Source organism: Ovis aries, chromosome 25 (genome assembly GCF_016772045.2).
Source record: "Ovis aries strain OAR_USU_Benz2616 breed Rambouillet chromosome 25, ARS-UI_Ramb_v3.0, whole genome shotgun sequence".
Classification (NCBI taxonomy): domain Eukaryota; kingdom Metazoa; phylum Chordata; class Mammalia; order Artiodactyla; family Bovidae; genus Ovis; species Ovis aries.
In genome coordinates, this window is record NC_056078.1 from 14,657,594 (window position 1) to 14,672,838 (window position 15,245).

The 15,245-nt window shown below is 38.1% G+C and overlaps 1 protein-coding gene across 6 annotated transcripts in view; it reads right to left on the bottom strand.

Moving 5' to 3' along the window:
* Positions 1-15,245, bottom strand: part of SLC16A9 (solute carrier family 16 member 9) — an 80,367-nt gene continuing 65,122 nt past the window's right edge. For all 6 annotated transcript variants that reach the window (XM_042240812.1, XM_027962235.2, XM_060406449.1 and 3 more), the window contains 3 exons: positions 9,310-9,405; positions 3,055-3,972; positions 1-2,123 (listed from right to left, as the gene is read on the bottom strand). In XM_042240812.1, coding sequence (XP_042096746.1) covers positions 1,936-2,123; positions 3,055-3,972; positions 9,310-9,405 — 1,202 coding nt within the window. In that variant the 3' untranslated portion in view covers positions 1-1,935. The remainder of the gene's footprint in view (positions 2,124-3,054; positions 3,973-9,309; positions 9,406-15,245) is intronic.

The window sequence follows — 15,245 nt, forward strand, 5'->3', positions numbered from 1 at the left end:
TGAAAAACAAAAAAAAATTTATTGTAACTTAAAATTTATTCCCAAGACAATGGATAATCCACACATTGGATGATATTAGTAGACATGGTGAAGATGCATTTGGACAGGTATCAACGTTGATGAATGTGGGGATGGCATAAAAGTTTAAAAAAATAAAAAAAGGTTATAGGATTTCCTGAACATGATATTGGCAAAAAAGAACTTTTATCACAAAAACATTTCAGTTAATTTTTTTTTTGAATGTTGCTTATTTTACTTACTACCCTGATAGTGACTAAAGAATGAGGTACAGAAAACTTTCCAGAAGTCGGAATATGGAGCAGAAGTCCAAGGCGCTTTGGAGCCCCACGATTGTGTTATTGAGTAGGATTCACTCAGGTATGAAGTTCCCCACAACTCCAGGTTTCCTGCCTAGAAAAGCACTATTTACTGACCTCACTGAGGTTTTGTGGGGATTCAAGCTTATAAAGTGCTTCAGCTGCCTTTGAAGAAAGGCAACATAGACGTATAAAATAACCTTACCTATTTCAAAAGAAATGAAAAGACAATTTTGGCACAATGGGCAGAGTGCTTCCTATTTAAAGAACTAAACTTGGCTGTTTATTAAAAAATCCTAACCTCAATGGGTTACTGGTTTTATTTTTTTAAGAGAAAAAAATGTTTCTCTATTGCCAGTCTTATAACAGTCATTCTCAAGTCAGGCTGTGCTCTCAGAATCACCTGAACAGTTCATTAAAAATATAGATGCTTAGCCCACAGCCTAGATGTACATAATTAAAATCTCTACCAGTGGTACTCAAACAAGTACATTTTAAAAAGGATCTATAGAAACCTCTGTTGCATAGCAAAGTTTAAAAAAAACATTTCTTTAGAAAAACGTCAATTTATGAAATGTTGATTTTCTTCCTAGAATATTTTTCTTACAATTGAATAAAGTTGGGTGAGGGTATCAATATCTTGTTGCCCCTTTCCATAGAGCACACAGACATAGAGCACAATGCTCACATGCCTGCACACACACACACCACACACTTTTTAGTTATGCCCTTGAATTAAAATTGGATAGCAGTGAAATCCGATCGATGCAAATAAACGCCTCACGGAGAAGATATGCAAAGACTGGCAATTCATCCCCACTGTGCCCAAAGCAAATGGATGTTTCCCATTTGCCGGAATGGAATGCTTTAAATATGCATTTCCAATTTGGAAACAGGTAAAGTCAGCACTTCTTGGGAAACGTCACTGAGTGGCTGCTGACAAAAGTGAGCGAGGTTCCAGTGACCAACCAGGAAGAAAGGGTATGGTGACTACCCCTTTGTTTGGAGACTGCCTGGATCTCAGCAAACACCTTAGGAATGGAAAGGACATGTCCTTGGTGGGCACCAAACATGCGGGCGCTTCATCAAGGTAAACAGAATCATGAAAATGGGGGATGGTAATTTAAAAATCATGTTTTTAAAAAATGACCAGTTTGTGCCATGGCAATTCTTAACGCTGTTTTAGGAACCACTTTCATTTCCTGACTGGCTCGAAGTCTTCTATGTACTAGTGAGTCTAACAGAGAGAAGAGAGTGTTTTAGTCCCTGGCGGCCTTCACACATAACTCATCACACTGCTTGCATCAGTTTTAAAATAGCCAGAGTCTCCTCTGGCTGCCCTGCAAAGGAACTAAGGGAGTCGGCAGAGAAATGATATTTCTTTACACAGAGAAAGCCTTCTGAGGCTGGCCAAAATGTTCACAATGTCCAGAACTCATGAATAATAGTAAAACAGAGTTGTCCAACTTTTTGGAAAAAGGGAGGAAAAAAGAAAAAATATAGGAGATCGAGTCTACATATACAGTACATAAAGGATATGTAAAAAAAAAATCATTCAGATCAGACACAGTGAAATTCTGCTGTGTGAAAACAGTCTTTAGCGCCTTCCAATATTCCTCTAAACATTAGAGGAATTAGAGGCGACTTTGTATAAAAAGGTTGTCGGAGCTGGCTTGGGGAGTTGCTTTTTGCATGTATCCCAGGAAGGCAAGGCTGCCAGCAGCAGAATAAAACCTCCCAGCAGGACGCAGAGGCCACTAAAATAAAATGCAATGTCATAGGTCTGGGTCCAGTCATAAAACCAACCTGAAAAGAGAGTAAGAAAAAAGTGAGTTTGATAGACATAGTGTATATAGGAATACTCTAATTTCATCAGTTTATATACAGTTCATGGGACTGACATATAGACACTACTATATATATAGAATAGATAACTAATAAGAACCTACTTAATAGCACAGGGAACTCTATTCAATACTCTGTAACGACTTACATGGGAAAAGAATCTAAGAAATAAGTAGATATATGTATATGTATAACTGACTCACTTTGCTGTACAGCAGAAACTAACACAACATTGTAAGTCAACTATAACCTAATAAAAAAGTTAATTTAAAAATTTATATACAGTTTGGATTAGGATATAAATTACCCAGTTCTACTCCCAAAGTGGCCTAATGGGAGTTAGAGGAGAATTTCTTAAATAATTGGACAAGACTAAGCAGGCATTTTGGGTTTCTCCCAAATGAAGAATAAACACAAATTCCTGAGCAAGTGTATTGGCTTTTCCAACTATAGCAAAGTGATTCTGAATAAATCATGATCAAGAGGCATTGCAAGCAGATTTATTTTGTATAAATATGTGCTATTATTACAAAAGCAATCCCTGTATTCAGAGACATTGCAAAGAAGAACAGTAAAATGGGCTTGCTGCTGCTGCTGCTAAGTCACTTCAGTTGTGTCTGACTCTGTGCGACCCCATAGACAGCAGCCCACCAGGCTCCCCCGTCCCTGGGATTGTCCAGGCAAGAACACTGGAGTGGGTTGCCATTTCCTTCTCCAATGCAGGAAAGTGAAAAGTGAAAGTGAAGTAGCTCAGTCATGTCCGACTCTTAGCGATCCCATGGACTGCAGCCTTCCAGGCTCCTCTGTCCATGGGATTTTCCAGACAAGAGTACTGGAATGGGGCGCCATCGCCTTCTCTGAAAATGGGCTTACTATAAGATAAATATCTTACCAACAATTGGTGGTCCAAGGCTATTTCCAAGTCCAGCAAAGAACATTAATATCCCATAGGCGTGGGCTAATTTTTCAATTCCCACTGTCTTCGTGGTCACATAAGGAAAGATGGACCAATTACCAGTAAGAAACCCTAGGATCCCAGAAAGTAGTGCCAACGTAACATAACTTTTGGCAAATGGAATTGCACACAAGGCCAGGCTCATGATAATTAAGGTAGCTACATAAAGATATAAGGTATTAATCCACTTGAAGTCAGCCAGTATCCCTAAAATGAGTTTACCAACTGCTGTCATAATGCCAATAATAGAAATAAGAGGCATAATAAACTCCTCTTCTTTCACATTTGAACTTCTTGCCACATCTTCCATAAGTAACGAAGGTGGAAACCCTCCAATGTCAAAGAGAAAGATGGCGATGAAGAGTGCTGAAAATACTTTGTTTTTAAAAAGAGCCACAGTTTCTCCACAATAGTTTTTATATAACTGCCATTTCCTCTTGGCAAGCTGTTTGCAGAAATATGTCCGTTCTGCAACTTTCTTCTTGTACGTTTCAGTCTCTTTTGTGTGTGCCACTGTTGCTGGGTTTTTGTGGAGCAGACTCTCTGATTTGCAGTCGCCATTGGCTAAGATGTTCTTGCAGGTTTCCTCCCCACTGTAGCTCTTTTCAAGCATGTTTATGTTTTCTTCTGGGTCCTTTTCTTTTTCTTTGTAAATCGAGTACCTATCTGGTACATTTTCCAGAGCTGTTTTCTCAGGTAAAGGGAAATCAGAGGACTGGAGGGGTCTCATCAGACTGCCACAGGCTAATATATTTAAAGCTAAAGCACCCACAATCAGCAGGCATCCATCCAGTCCATAGAACTCAATCAACAGTCTCTGCAAAGCAGCATATATAAAAAGTCCAACACTTGAACCTAAAAAGGAAATGGGAACTGTTTAATCTTAACCTCTTATCATCGGGACTCTCAGAACAAGCATTATTAGTACTACAGTTCAATTTCTTTGTCACACTGGCATTCATGAGTGTGCCTTCATATTAAAATCACAACAAGAAAACTGAAGATGATGACGATGATGACCTCAACAATAGTAACACTGATAGATCTATTTTTAAAATTAGCATTTGCAGTTCAGACACTGTGTTAAATACTTTACATGGCACAATAATGTTTCCTTACAATAATCCTATTGGGTGCATGTGAGTGCTTGTGTTTGCTCAGTCATATCTGACTCTCTGTGACTATAAACTGTAGCCTGCCAGGCTCCTCTGTCCATGGAAGTTTTCAGACAAGAATACTGGAGTGGGTTGTCATCTCCTTCTCCAGGGGATCTTCCCACTTAGGGATCAAACCCACATCTCTTATGTCTCCTGCATTATCAGGTCGGTTCTTTACCTCTAGCGCCACTTGGGAAGCCCCTCCTATTGGGTATGTCCTATTATTATTCCCAGTGTACACTTGAAGTGACCTCAGGCTAGAAAGGTTGAGAAATTTGCCACAGCTCAGAAAGCTACAAGTGGCATAAGTAGCATTCGCATTCAGTCTGACCCCAGGAACCTATGTTCTTAACAAATACGTTATACAACTACATTTTTAGTACTTACAGGCTCCATGCTTTATATGTATTCCTTTTGGAAAAGAAAAGTTTTCATATTTTATTTTTTGAGATGAAGAATATATTAATTTTTAAGTTGTAGGATATTTATAGTGGTTTGATAACTCAAGTGTGTTAGTCACTCAGTCGTGTCCAACTCTTTGCGAACCCATGGACTGTAGCCTGCCAGGTTCCTCTGTCCATGGCATTCTTGAGGCAAGAATACTGGAGTGGGTTGCAATTTCCTTCTCCAGGGGATCTTCCCAACCCAGGGATCGAACCTGGGTCTCCTGCATTGCAAACTAGTTCTTTACCATTTGAGACACAAGGAAAGCTCAAATCCATTGCTAATCATCAGAATGAATGATTGATATTAATAAACTATGAGAAAGTAAAGTGAACTTTGATAGGATATTAAAATTACAAAGTATGCCTGCTTGCACACTTGTGCAACACTGTAAATACACCATTTTTTAGTAGATCACACAAACCACACTGGAATGGCAAATTACATCAGCCCAATTAATTTGCAGTGTTCTTATCTGGTTCTGATTTCAGCTGTTGATTGACTATTTTAAAATTTAAATATCACTGAGAAATGTCAACTCAAAAAAAAATAGGAAAGAAAGTGATCTGTAATTTAAAAAAAAATATTCTAAAGACGTTAATCTACAACAAATTACATCATAATCCCATCAGGATGCCAAGCTTATTGTAAAAATTACAAATAACCAAATGACTCTTAGAATTATTTTTAAAAAAATTTGATACCACAGTTGTCCATTCCTAACATATTTAAAATTAATTCCTTTATCCCCAAAGAAAAAAACTTTGCTTACAAACATTAATCAGTAGTTCACATTAGTGTAAGGACAGTTAATACAGTGTCCTTTTGTGGCTACTTAGGACATCTCCCTGTGCTGACTATTAAGCAATAAAAGCAGACAAGTTGAATCCTTCCTTATCTTTTTAAAAGTGGCACATACTTCAAAGGTTAAAAGCACTTCAGAAAACAAATGGAAAGAACTGAAAAGAGGACTATATTTCATGCACTTCCATAGTGCCTTAGCATCCATTTACTATTAATTCATGTTTTCTCTAACATCATTTCTTTGTAGAAGTTCTAACAAAGTGTCATATAATTACTTTAAAATATTCTTGATGTTTTGAAAGTTAAATATTTTGATCTTGAGAAAGTAAACAATTCCCCACTCCTCACCAACTAAGTTTATCTATCAACATTATGAAATATTAAGGGAAACATATCAAATCACTTCAATAGGTGGTTTATCAAAAACCTATGATATGCTAAGTGTATGATAGGGCACCAAAATAAAATTCCACTTTGGACACTAGTGTTTTCAGCCCACATGCCATGAAAATGTAGTCATGGCTTAGGAAGATACATCAGGGAATACTCTGGTGGACCAGTGGTTAGGACTCCATGATCCCACTGTCAAGGGCCTGGGATCAATCCTTCATCGGCGAACTAAGATCTCACAATCCATGTGGCACAGCCAAAAAAACAAAATGCAGAAATTCTTTCAGGGCAATAAGAGTAACTAGAGCTCTCTTGCGAAACTGTGTAAACTGTAAAACTATAATTTTTAATCTTTAAAAAGAAAATCCCAATTTTAAAATCATCAATGTAAAGGAAAAAGTGAGATAAAGCACTAATTATGCTTCCATGCATGTCTATAGAATACATGATCACAAAGAGGCAAAATATGAATTTGATGTTCAGGGAACCTGAAATGGTAAGATATACACATACATCTTGATGAACTCTTCTTCAAGACCATGGGTCAATAGACATTTTCTATAAAAGGGCTAGAGAGGAAATAATTAACTCACAGTGGGCCATCCAAGCTCTGTCACAAATGCTCAACTCTGCCCTTGAAACATGAAACGGCCAGAGAAGAATCATGAAGGAATGAGTATGACTGTGTTTCAATAAAGCTTTATTTATAGACACTGAAATTTTAATTTTCCATAATTTTCATGTGCCATGAAATATTCTTTTGATTTTTTTCCAACCAATCAAAAGTGTAAAAACCATTCTTTATGCATGACCTGTCCAAAAAACACTTCGTAGATCAGACTGGGTCCATGGGCACTAGTTTATCAATCCCTGTTCACCAGGGAGTAAGACTATTCCCAAAACTTCCATTTTATGCCCATGTTTCTTTCTTTTATCTCTGTCACAATATTTAAACTAAGTCACATTAATTCAGTTATTTTGATTTGGGGTTCTTTTTCAATTTTTAAAAATTTCTACTGTGAGTCTTATTTTTCTTGTCTTTCTCCTCTTTTACTGATGGTAGATACTATAAACTGAATGTTTCTGTCTCTCCAAAATTTGCAAGTTGAAATCTTAACCCCCAACATGATGGAATTAGTAGGTACGGCCTTTGGGAGGTGATTAGGTCAAAGGGTGAAGCCCCTGTGAATGGAATGAATGCACTTATTAAAGAGAACCCCAGAGAGCTCCCTCTTCTGTAATATGAGGACAAAGGAAGAAGATAACAGTCTGTAACCTAGGAGAAGGCTCTCACCAGAAGCCAACCCAGCTAACCTTGACACCCTGATCTCAGACTTCCAGGCTCAGAACTCTGAGACATACATTTCTGTTGTTTATAAACCACTCAGTCTAAGATACTTTAGAGCAGCCTGAACAGACTAAGACAGTGGATTCCTACTGCTCCCTGATTTCTGCCTCACCTGGCTTCCTATGTGTTGCAACTGAAAACTCCCTAATTCTGCCAAATCTGGATTGTCCACAGTCAGTCCATTTTGGTTCAGTGTGCTAAGGTCCAGGCCCTTATGGTTTCCTCTTTAGACGGAATGGAAAGCAAGAGCAACTCTCTCAGCATACAATTTCTAACACCTTCATCCCAGATAAATCTGGATGTTAAGGGAAACCTAGGTCATAGTTTTAATAGCTAACACTTTTACAGCCCTTGCCATGTGCCTTATGCATATGTTCCTTTCATATTCCTAATACCCCAGTGGGATGGTATATGCTCAGGCCACTCAAAGTGGCTGTTCTCTTGCTCTCTGTACATCCCCTGCTTGACCAGTGCCTGCTTCACGTGTGCCTACTCACACGTCACTGGGTTCTTTCTTCAGTCGTGAAGCTGGGCCAATACAGGCTGTACAGGGTGGAGTCCGAAAGATGGAAACTATTATTATCCTCATTTTATAGTTCAGAAAACTGAGGCTTAACAGTTAATTTCACAGAACAGTTAAGTAACTTGTCTGTCACCAGGCAGCTACTGAGTGATAGAGGATTCAAAACCAAGTGATTTGGCCTCAGGGTCTGGGTTTGTCACTACATTACAGTGCCTTTACCCAAAAAAAAAAAAAAAAAAAAATACAGTATAGGTGGGACTTCCCTGGTGGCCCAGTGGTTAAGAGTCCAAACTCCCAATGCTGGGGGCACAGGTTTGATCCCTAGTTAGGGAAGATCCCGCATGCTGCATGGCCAAAAAAAAATACGGTATAGGTAAGACCTATTGTCCTTTAAGGTGCCATGCCTATCTCACAGTCCTCCCCACACTTGTGGAAGATGCTGTCAGTTCTTTAGACTGCTAATGAACTGCTCTGGATTCTCCATCTTTTTGTTTTTTCTCTTTCTTCTCTCAGTTCTACTTTAACCATGCCCTCAGACCCTGGTCCTCTCTCCTCCTGGGCCATGATTCACATTTCGTACCTGGTAAAGCTTTCTTAAACCACCTCGGGTAAATATCCAGCTTAATTTAATCTGATCTGGAGTCACTTTGCTGCACTGGCCTCAGGAACAAAACATTAGTTTGGATCCTGCTGCCAGATACACTACTGAAGTAATTCAGCTTATCGGAACGTCTGACCTCTCAGGAATAGCCACCCATTAGCAAGTAGCAATGTAAACGTACAAGTTTCAGTAAGCCTGGACATTTTATCTCCTAAACAAACTCATAAAATATTGGCCACAGAAATTTTGATAAGTTCTCTAAATGGCTTAGGAAAAAAATACATCTGAAAAATAAAACACCACTCAAAAATATCAGAGACTTGAAGTCCAGAAGGTTTTATACTTACACTCTGCCCCCACCCACCCCCTCCGCCCAGTGATGGTCTTGATTATTAAAGGAATAACAAGGATAAACAGTCTGTCATTTGGATATGCACATAGACTAGGTGGATGTATTCACAAATCAGTACTTTAAAAAACTAAGTTCCACAATAAATGGAGTCAGAGAGGTATCAGCATTGGTGTTCTTGACAGTGGCCTAAAGGATCTCCATTTTCCTTTCATTTCTCCTGTCTTTCTCAGGGTTCAGGTGCTTTACTTAAGTGCTCTCTGCTTCTTTTAGCAAGGCTCTTACCAGGATGTGATTCTCAAATTATTGGACCCATAAGTTTTCTTTTCTTATGTTATATTGGACATCTAATGCCCCAGCTTTTTTTTATATCTGTATCTTTAGGGTGTTTTGAAAGCTACACCCATATTTACAGTGGAAAATAATTTCCTTCTAGGATTAGAGTAAAAATTAAAAAAGTTGTGCTCCGGAGTGGTAGCTGTGGGATGGTTGGTTAAACCTATCTGTGCTTGGTAACTTTCAACTTTGATTACAAGGCTGAAGAATGGCAGTGCTGTACTTATATTGAAAATGTACCTGTTGAAATCAGGCCAAGGGCAAGGCCACGACGGCTGTCAAAATACTGGCACGTGATGGTCACCGTTGCAGTGTATAATAAACCACATCCGAGACCTACACACAAGAAGACATTGCATAAATTAAGACAGACTATATTATTTCAATGCAAGAAACAAAGAGGGGTAAGTGACTCTGAGAGAAACAAGCGCTGTACATTAACACATGTATATGGAATCTAGAGAATTGGTACTGATGAACCAATGTGCAGGGAGGGAAAAGAGAAGGAGATGTAAAGAACAGACCTGTGTTTGAACACCGACAAGCGGCGGGGAGGGTGGGACGAATGGATAGATTAGTATTGATGTATATACACTACCAATAGATAGCTAATGGGACGCTGTTATATAGCACAGGAGCTCAGCTCAACGTTCTGCGATGATCTGGATGGGTGGGATGGGGGGCTGGAAGGGAGGCTTAAGAGGAGGGGATATATATGTAATTCTATGTATCTTACATAGAATTCTATATATCTCTATATCTTAAGTGAGGGGGATGTATACATATGGCTCACTCACACTGTTGTATAGCAAAAACTAACACAACATTGTAAAGCAACTATACTCCAATAAAAAAATTTATTTGTAAAATAAATAAATAACTCTAATAGGACATTCTGCTACTGATTGGCTAAAACTCTTCAAAGTGTGTGTTCCTAGATCCCTCTGATGTTAGCGGTACAGCTCCAATGAACACATTTTGGCCAGCCTCGATTTTCACTCCCACCCACCCTTAAGGTCAGGGTCAAAAAAAAATCCAATTTCTAAAGCACAAAGGAGTAATGTAAATTTAATTTAAGACATATGGAGAGATAAATAAATGGTTAAATCACGCACCAAATAGCAAAATTTAACCAAAATTCTCCATTAACTATCTCTCTCTGGCTCTCTTCCACATAATTATCCTCAACTCAGTGTTCTTCCTCCTCTAAGTCCTCTAAACAATTTTATAAAATCCCCTTCATCATTCCAAGCTCTTTCACTAGACTTCACAGCTTGGCACATCCAGTCTACAAAATAAAGGCCTTCTGGGGCTCTCAGATCATCCCATCACTGTAAAATGTGTATCCGTAAGTTTTAATCTTTTACAGATGCAAATTGTTTTATATAGGAATAAAACGTCATGTCTTTAGTTTAAAATCTCTTTGAAAAAAAGAGGAAGAAAATATAATAATATATTAACAACAGTTACATTTAAGAGGTGATCATATGGTTCCTTGCTATACTATTCTTTATTTCTCTGTGAATTTGAAATTCTTTTATGGTTAGGAAAAAAATACCTTACAACCCAATATCCCTTTCTTTAGACCCTAGGGCAATATTTAAGGCTCTTGTCTGTTAGCTTAATCTTTTTCTCCCTATTAAGGATCTAATAACCCCAGTTTTGGTTTCCATAAAGCACTCCTCTGACTTCTAACTTATAACATGTGCCCTCTTTCTGCAATATCATCTGTTCTTGAGGGTCACTCTATAAACAACATAAAAGCCATTGTCTAAAAACTAATTTTAACCATGACTCATTAGGTGAGTTATTAAAGTCATTTTCATTACTTTCGATTGTCACCTGGACTATGATTAGAAAGAATACATGGGTTTAACAAATATGCTGCATAAACATTTTATGAAATTAGCACTTAAGACAACTCAAGACTCAGATGATCATCTGTGACTGTATTAAAAAGCACTCTTAAAGAAACAAGGTAGACTAAAATAATTATACTTTAAATATTATTGAATTTTTCAAATACAGCACCCTTTTGTATGATTTAAGGGAAGAGATACTATATCTCATAAATTAAAACATGAGTTGGATTGACTTATATACTTATCACTATCACATATAATATACTTCAATAAAATAAGACCTGTTCTGGAACAATCAATTTTGTGAAACCAAAAAAATGCCACCCTTAATTAAAATTGTAATTCAAAAAGTTTTGGAGAGGGAATGAATTTACTTTTGGGTAATTTGGTTGTCAGGGCTCCATAAAAAGGACATTTCTGTTTGCCAATGCCAGAAAAGTTAAAACAGTAACTTTTAAATGTTTTCCCTTAGACTAAAAAGAAAGAAATTTTAAAAAGTTATTTCAAGGTCATGGGTTTCAGATAAGATCACTTCACTTTTTTTTAATGTAGCAGAAATTTTAAATGCCTTTCCTCTAAACTTTTCAAAACACAGAAGGTGACAGGACACTTTCCAGATCAGGATTAGGATGGAAATAGATGGGGAAGCAGTGGAAACAGTGTCAGACTTTATTTTGGGGGGCTCCAAAATCACTGCAGATGGTGACTGCAGCCATGAAATTAAAAGACGCTTACTCCTTGGAAGAAAAGTTATGACCAACCTAGATAGCATATTCAAAAGCAGAGACATTACTTTGCCAACTAAGGTCCATCTAGTCAAGGCTATGGTTTTTCCAGTGGTCCAGTATGGATGTGAGAGTTGGACTGTGAAGAAGGCTGAGCACCGAAGAATTGATGCTTTTGAACTGTGGTTTTGGAGAAGACTCTTGAGAATCCCTTGGACTGCAAGGAGATCCAACCAGTCTATTCTGAACAAGATCAGCCCTGGGATTTCTTTGGAAGGAATGGTGCTAAAGCTGAAACTCCAGTACTTTGGCCACCTCATGTGAAGAGTTGACTCATTGGAAAAGACTCTGATGCTGGGACGGATTAGGGGCAGAAGGAGAAGGGGACGACCCAGGATGAGATGGCTGGATGGCATCACTGATTCGATGGACGTGAGTCTGAGTGAACTCCGGGAGTTGGTGATGGACAGGGAGGCCTGGCGTGCTGCGATTCATGGGGTCGCAAAGAGTCGGACATGACTGAGCGACTAAACTGAACTGAACTGAAACCACAGTTATTAAGGAGATAGATCTCAAGGTCTTTCTCAGAGTGCATGAAGTCAGAACTATTTTCATAATGATACTATCATATTTTCAGCTTTTTTTCCACTCTGTTCACATTTATGCTATTGGTACAAAAGAGATGGTGAGTAAAACAGGAAGAGCCTTAGTACAAATCAAGGTATTGGTACCCAGCTTCTTATCTTATATGCTTCTTCACCACTCATTCACAGTAAAAACAAACAAAGAAAAATTTTTAAAATGCTTCATCTGAATTGCAACAATTGAGGCAGAAAAAGTAATTACTCAACTGTTTCAGTAGCCAGCTAAAGTAGCCAAATTTTCCACGTAACCCTGCATGTATTTGAAAGAATGTCTGATAGACAGACTATGGTTACTCAGACCTATATGTTGGGCATAGATTTTCTTGAAAACAAGCAAGGAAAATAACTGACAATAATGGTTACCAATGATAAAATTAGAATTTTCCAGTAAAAATTAGAATTTTTTGAAACTAGTATCTAACACCATGATTTGACAGTTTCCCAAAACATAAATATTTTCTGATGAGCCTGTTAGGTACTTAGAATAGGCAACAGGAGTCCAGAATGGCGGTGGCTAAAAGACAAGGAAGAGAAAAGCCCGTGAAAATTGAACAAAGGAAGGTCTGAGGACCGGAGTGAGGACCTCAGGTAGACCAAACAACACTCCTGGCTAGCCCAATTTACACAGGGCAGGCCCAGGGGGAGAAAAAACATATAAAAAGAGGAGCCAAAGGGCAGGGGTTTCTCTCTCTCTCCTGCATGCTGGGGAACTCTTCTCTTCGCATCTTTGGGTCAACATGCCCTCACACCTCAAGGATGGATTTTCCTGATATTATCTAAATAAAATAGAGCTGTAACACAGAGCTGTAACACCGATTTGCCTAAGAACTATAACACAGCCCATTTGAGACCTGAGAGCTATAACACGGTCTGTCTAAGACCCGAGAGCTGTGACACATCGAGGGCTTTAATGTCTGTCACTCCAAATCTTTGTTGTGACGAGACAGAACCGAGGAGCATACACTCGCCTGACAAGCCTATTGGTGATACTAACAGAAGTGATATTTTTAGCTGTTGTTTAAGAAAATGTGTCAACATTTTAAAGTTCCTGCCTAACTCAGAGAACCAATATTTTTCACATATCCAATTCACAATGTGACAAAATCAGACTTGAATGCTGACCTAGTCAAAGTTACAGATCTAAATAAATTGATTTAATATTACACAGCATGAAAAGTATACTGATGTGGTTTCAGTTTCCATATTGCAATTAACCCTTGAAAACTATCATATATCAAGTTTCTGAAGGAGCAAAGAAAAGTATCTACAGTGACGTGAGGAGAGTATTATAACCCTCTCCCTTTTCCAGTTACACCTTTGTGTGAGATTTTCTTGACACATTTCAATCAAAAAACAAAAACAACATATTACCACAGATTTGAGTACTGAACAGATCAGAGAATCCAGATTCCTCCCATGAAACTAGATGTTACAGAGATTTCCAAAAATGTAAAACAATGCCATTCTTCTCATTAAACTTTGTTTTGTTTTGGAAAACAGAATTGGTTTTTGTAATAAGTATGTTATTAATGCCCTTCCCAGGTAAAGAATCTGCCTTTCCCAGGTAAAGAACCTGACTTTTCCCAGGTAAAGAATTCCCAGTGGGTAAAGAATCCATTTACAATGCAGGAGACACAGGAGATGCGGGTTCAGTCCCCGGGTAGGAAAGATCCCCTGGAAGAGGGCATGGCAACCCAGTCCATGGGTTGCCTGGAGAATTCCATGGACAAGGGAACCTGGCAAGCCATAGTCTAAAAGGTCACAAAGAGTCAGACACGACTGAAGCGACTGAATATAACATAGCACATGTTATTTATGCTGGATTTGTTATTATTATATCTAAATGAATTACTAAACAAATACTTTAAAATTTCTCAACTGTTAATACAGTAACAAAGTAAGTCTAAATAAGAATAATCCACATAATTAAAGGTTCCTTGGGTTTGGGTAGTCTCTGGCAGCTGGTGATGGACAGGGAGGCCTAGTGTGCTGTGGTTCATGGGACTGCAAAGAGTCAGACACAACTGAGCAACTGAACTGAACTGGGGTTCTAAATAAAAGAGTGTAAAGAGTCCAAAGAATAGTAAATTTGGAACCACTGCCTTAAAGCCTTCCTTGGGGAGTGAGGGATAAATTGGGAAATCAATACTGACATATATACACTTCTATATATAAAATAGGTAACTTATAAGGATCTCCTGTATAGCACAGGGAACACTGCTCGGTATTCTGTAATGGCCTATATGAGAACAGAATCTAAAAAAGAGTGGATATATGTATATGTATAACTGATTCACTTTGCTATATATCTGAAACTAACACAACATTATAAATCAACTATACTCTAATGAAAAGAATAAATACATAAAGATAAAGCCTTTCTTGGTCTCAAATCATTTCTGATTAGACTGTGACCAGTGAAAATATTTTGAGCATCAACCTCCAGTATAGCATAATAATTTTTTAAATGAAATATCTATACTACCAACAATTCAAAGCATAATCATTAGTAAAATATAATTGCTATCTTTTACTTATATAGGTGAAACTAAACACAAACATAGGTGGCAAGAATACACAGAAGAACTATATAAAAAGATCTTCATGACCCAGATAACCACGATGGTGTGATCACTCACCTAGAGCCAGACATCCTGGAAGGTGAAGTCAAGTGGGCCTTAGGAAGCATCACTACGAACAAAGCTAGGGGAGGTGATGGAATTCCAGTTGAGCTATTTCAGATCCTAAAAGATGATGCTATTAAAATCCTGCATTCAATATGCCAGCAAATTCGGAAAACTCAGCAGTGGCCACAGGACTGGAAAAGGTCAGTTTTCATTCCAAACCCAAAGAAAGGCAATGCCAAAGAATGTTGAAACTATTGCTCAATTGTACTCATCTCACATGCTAGCAAAATAATGCTCAAAATTCTCCAAGCAAGGTAT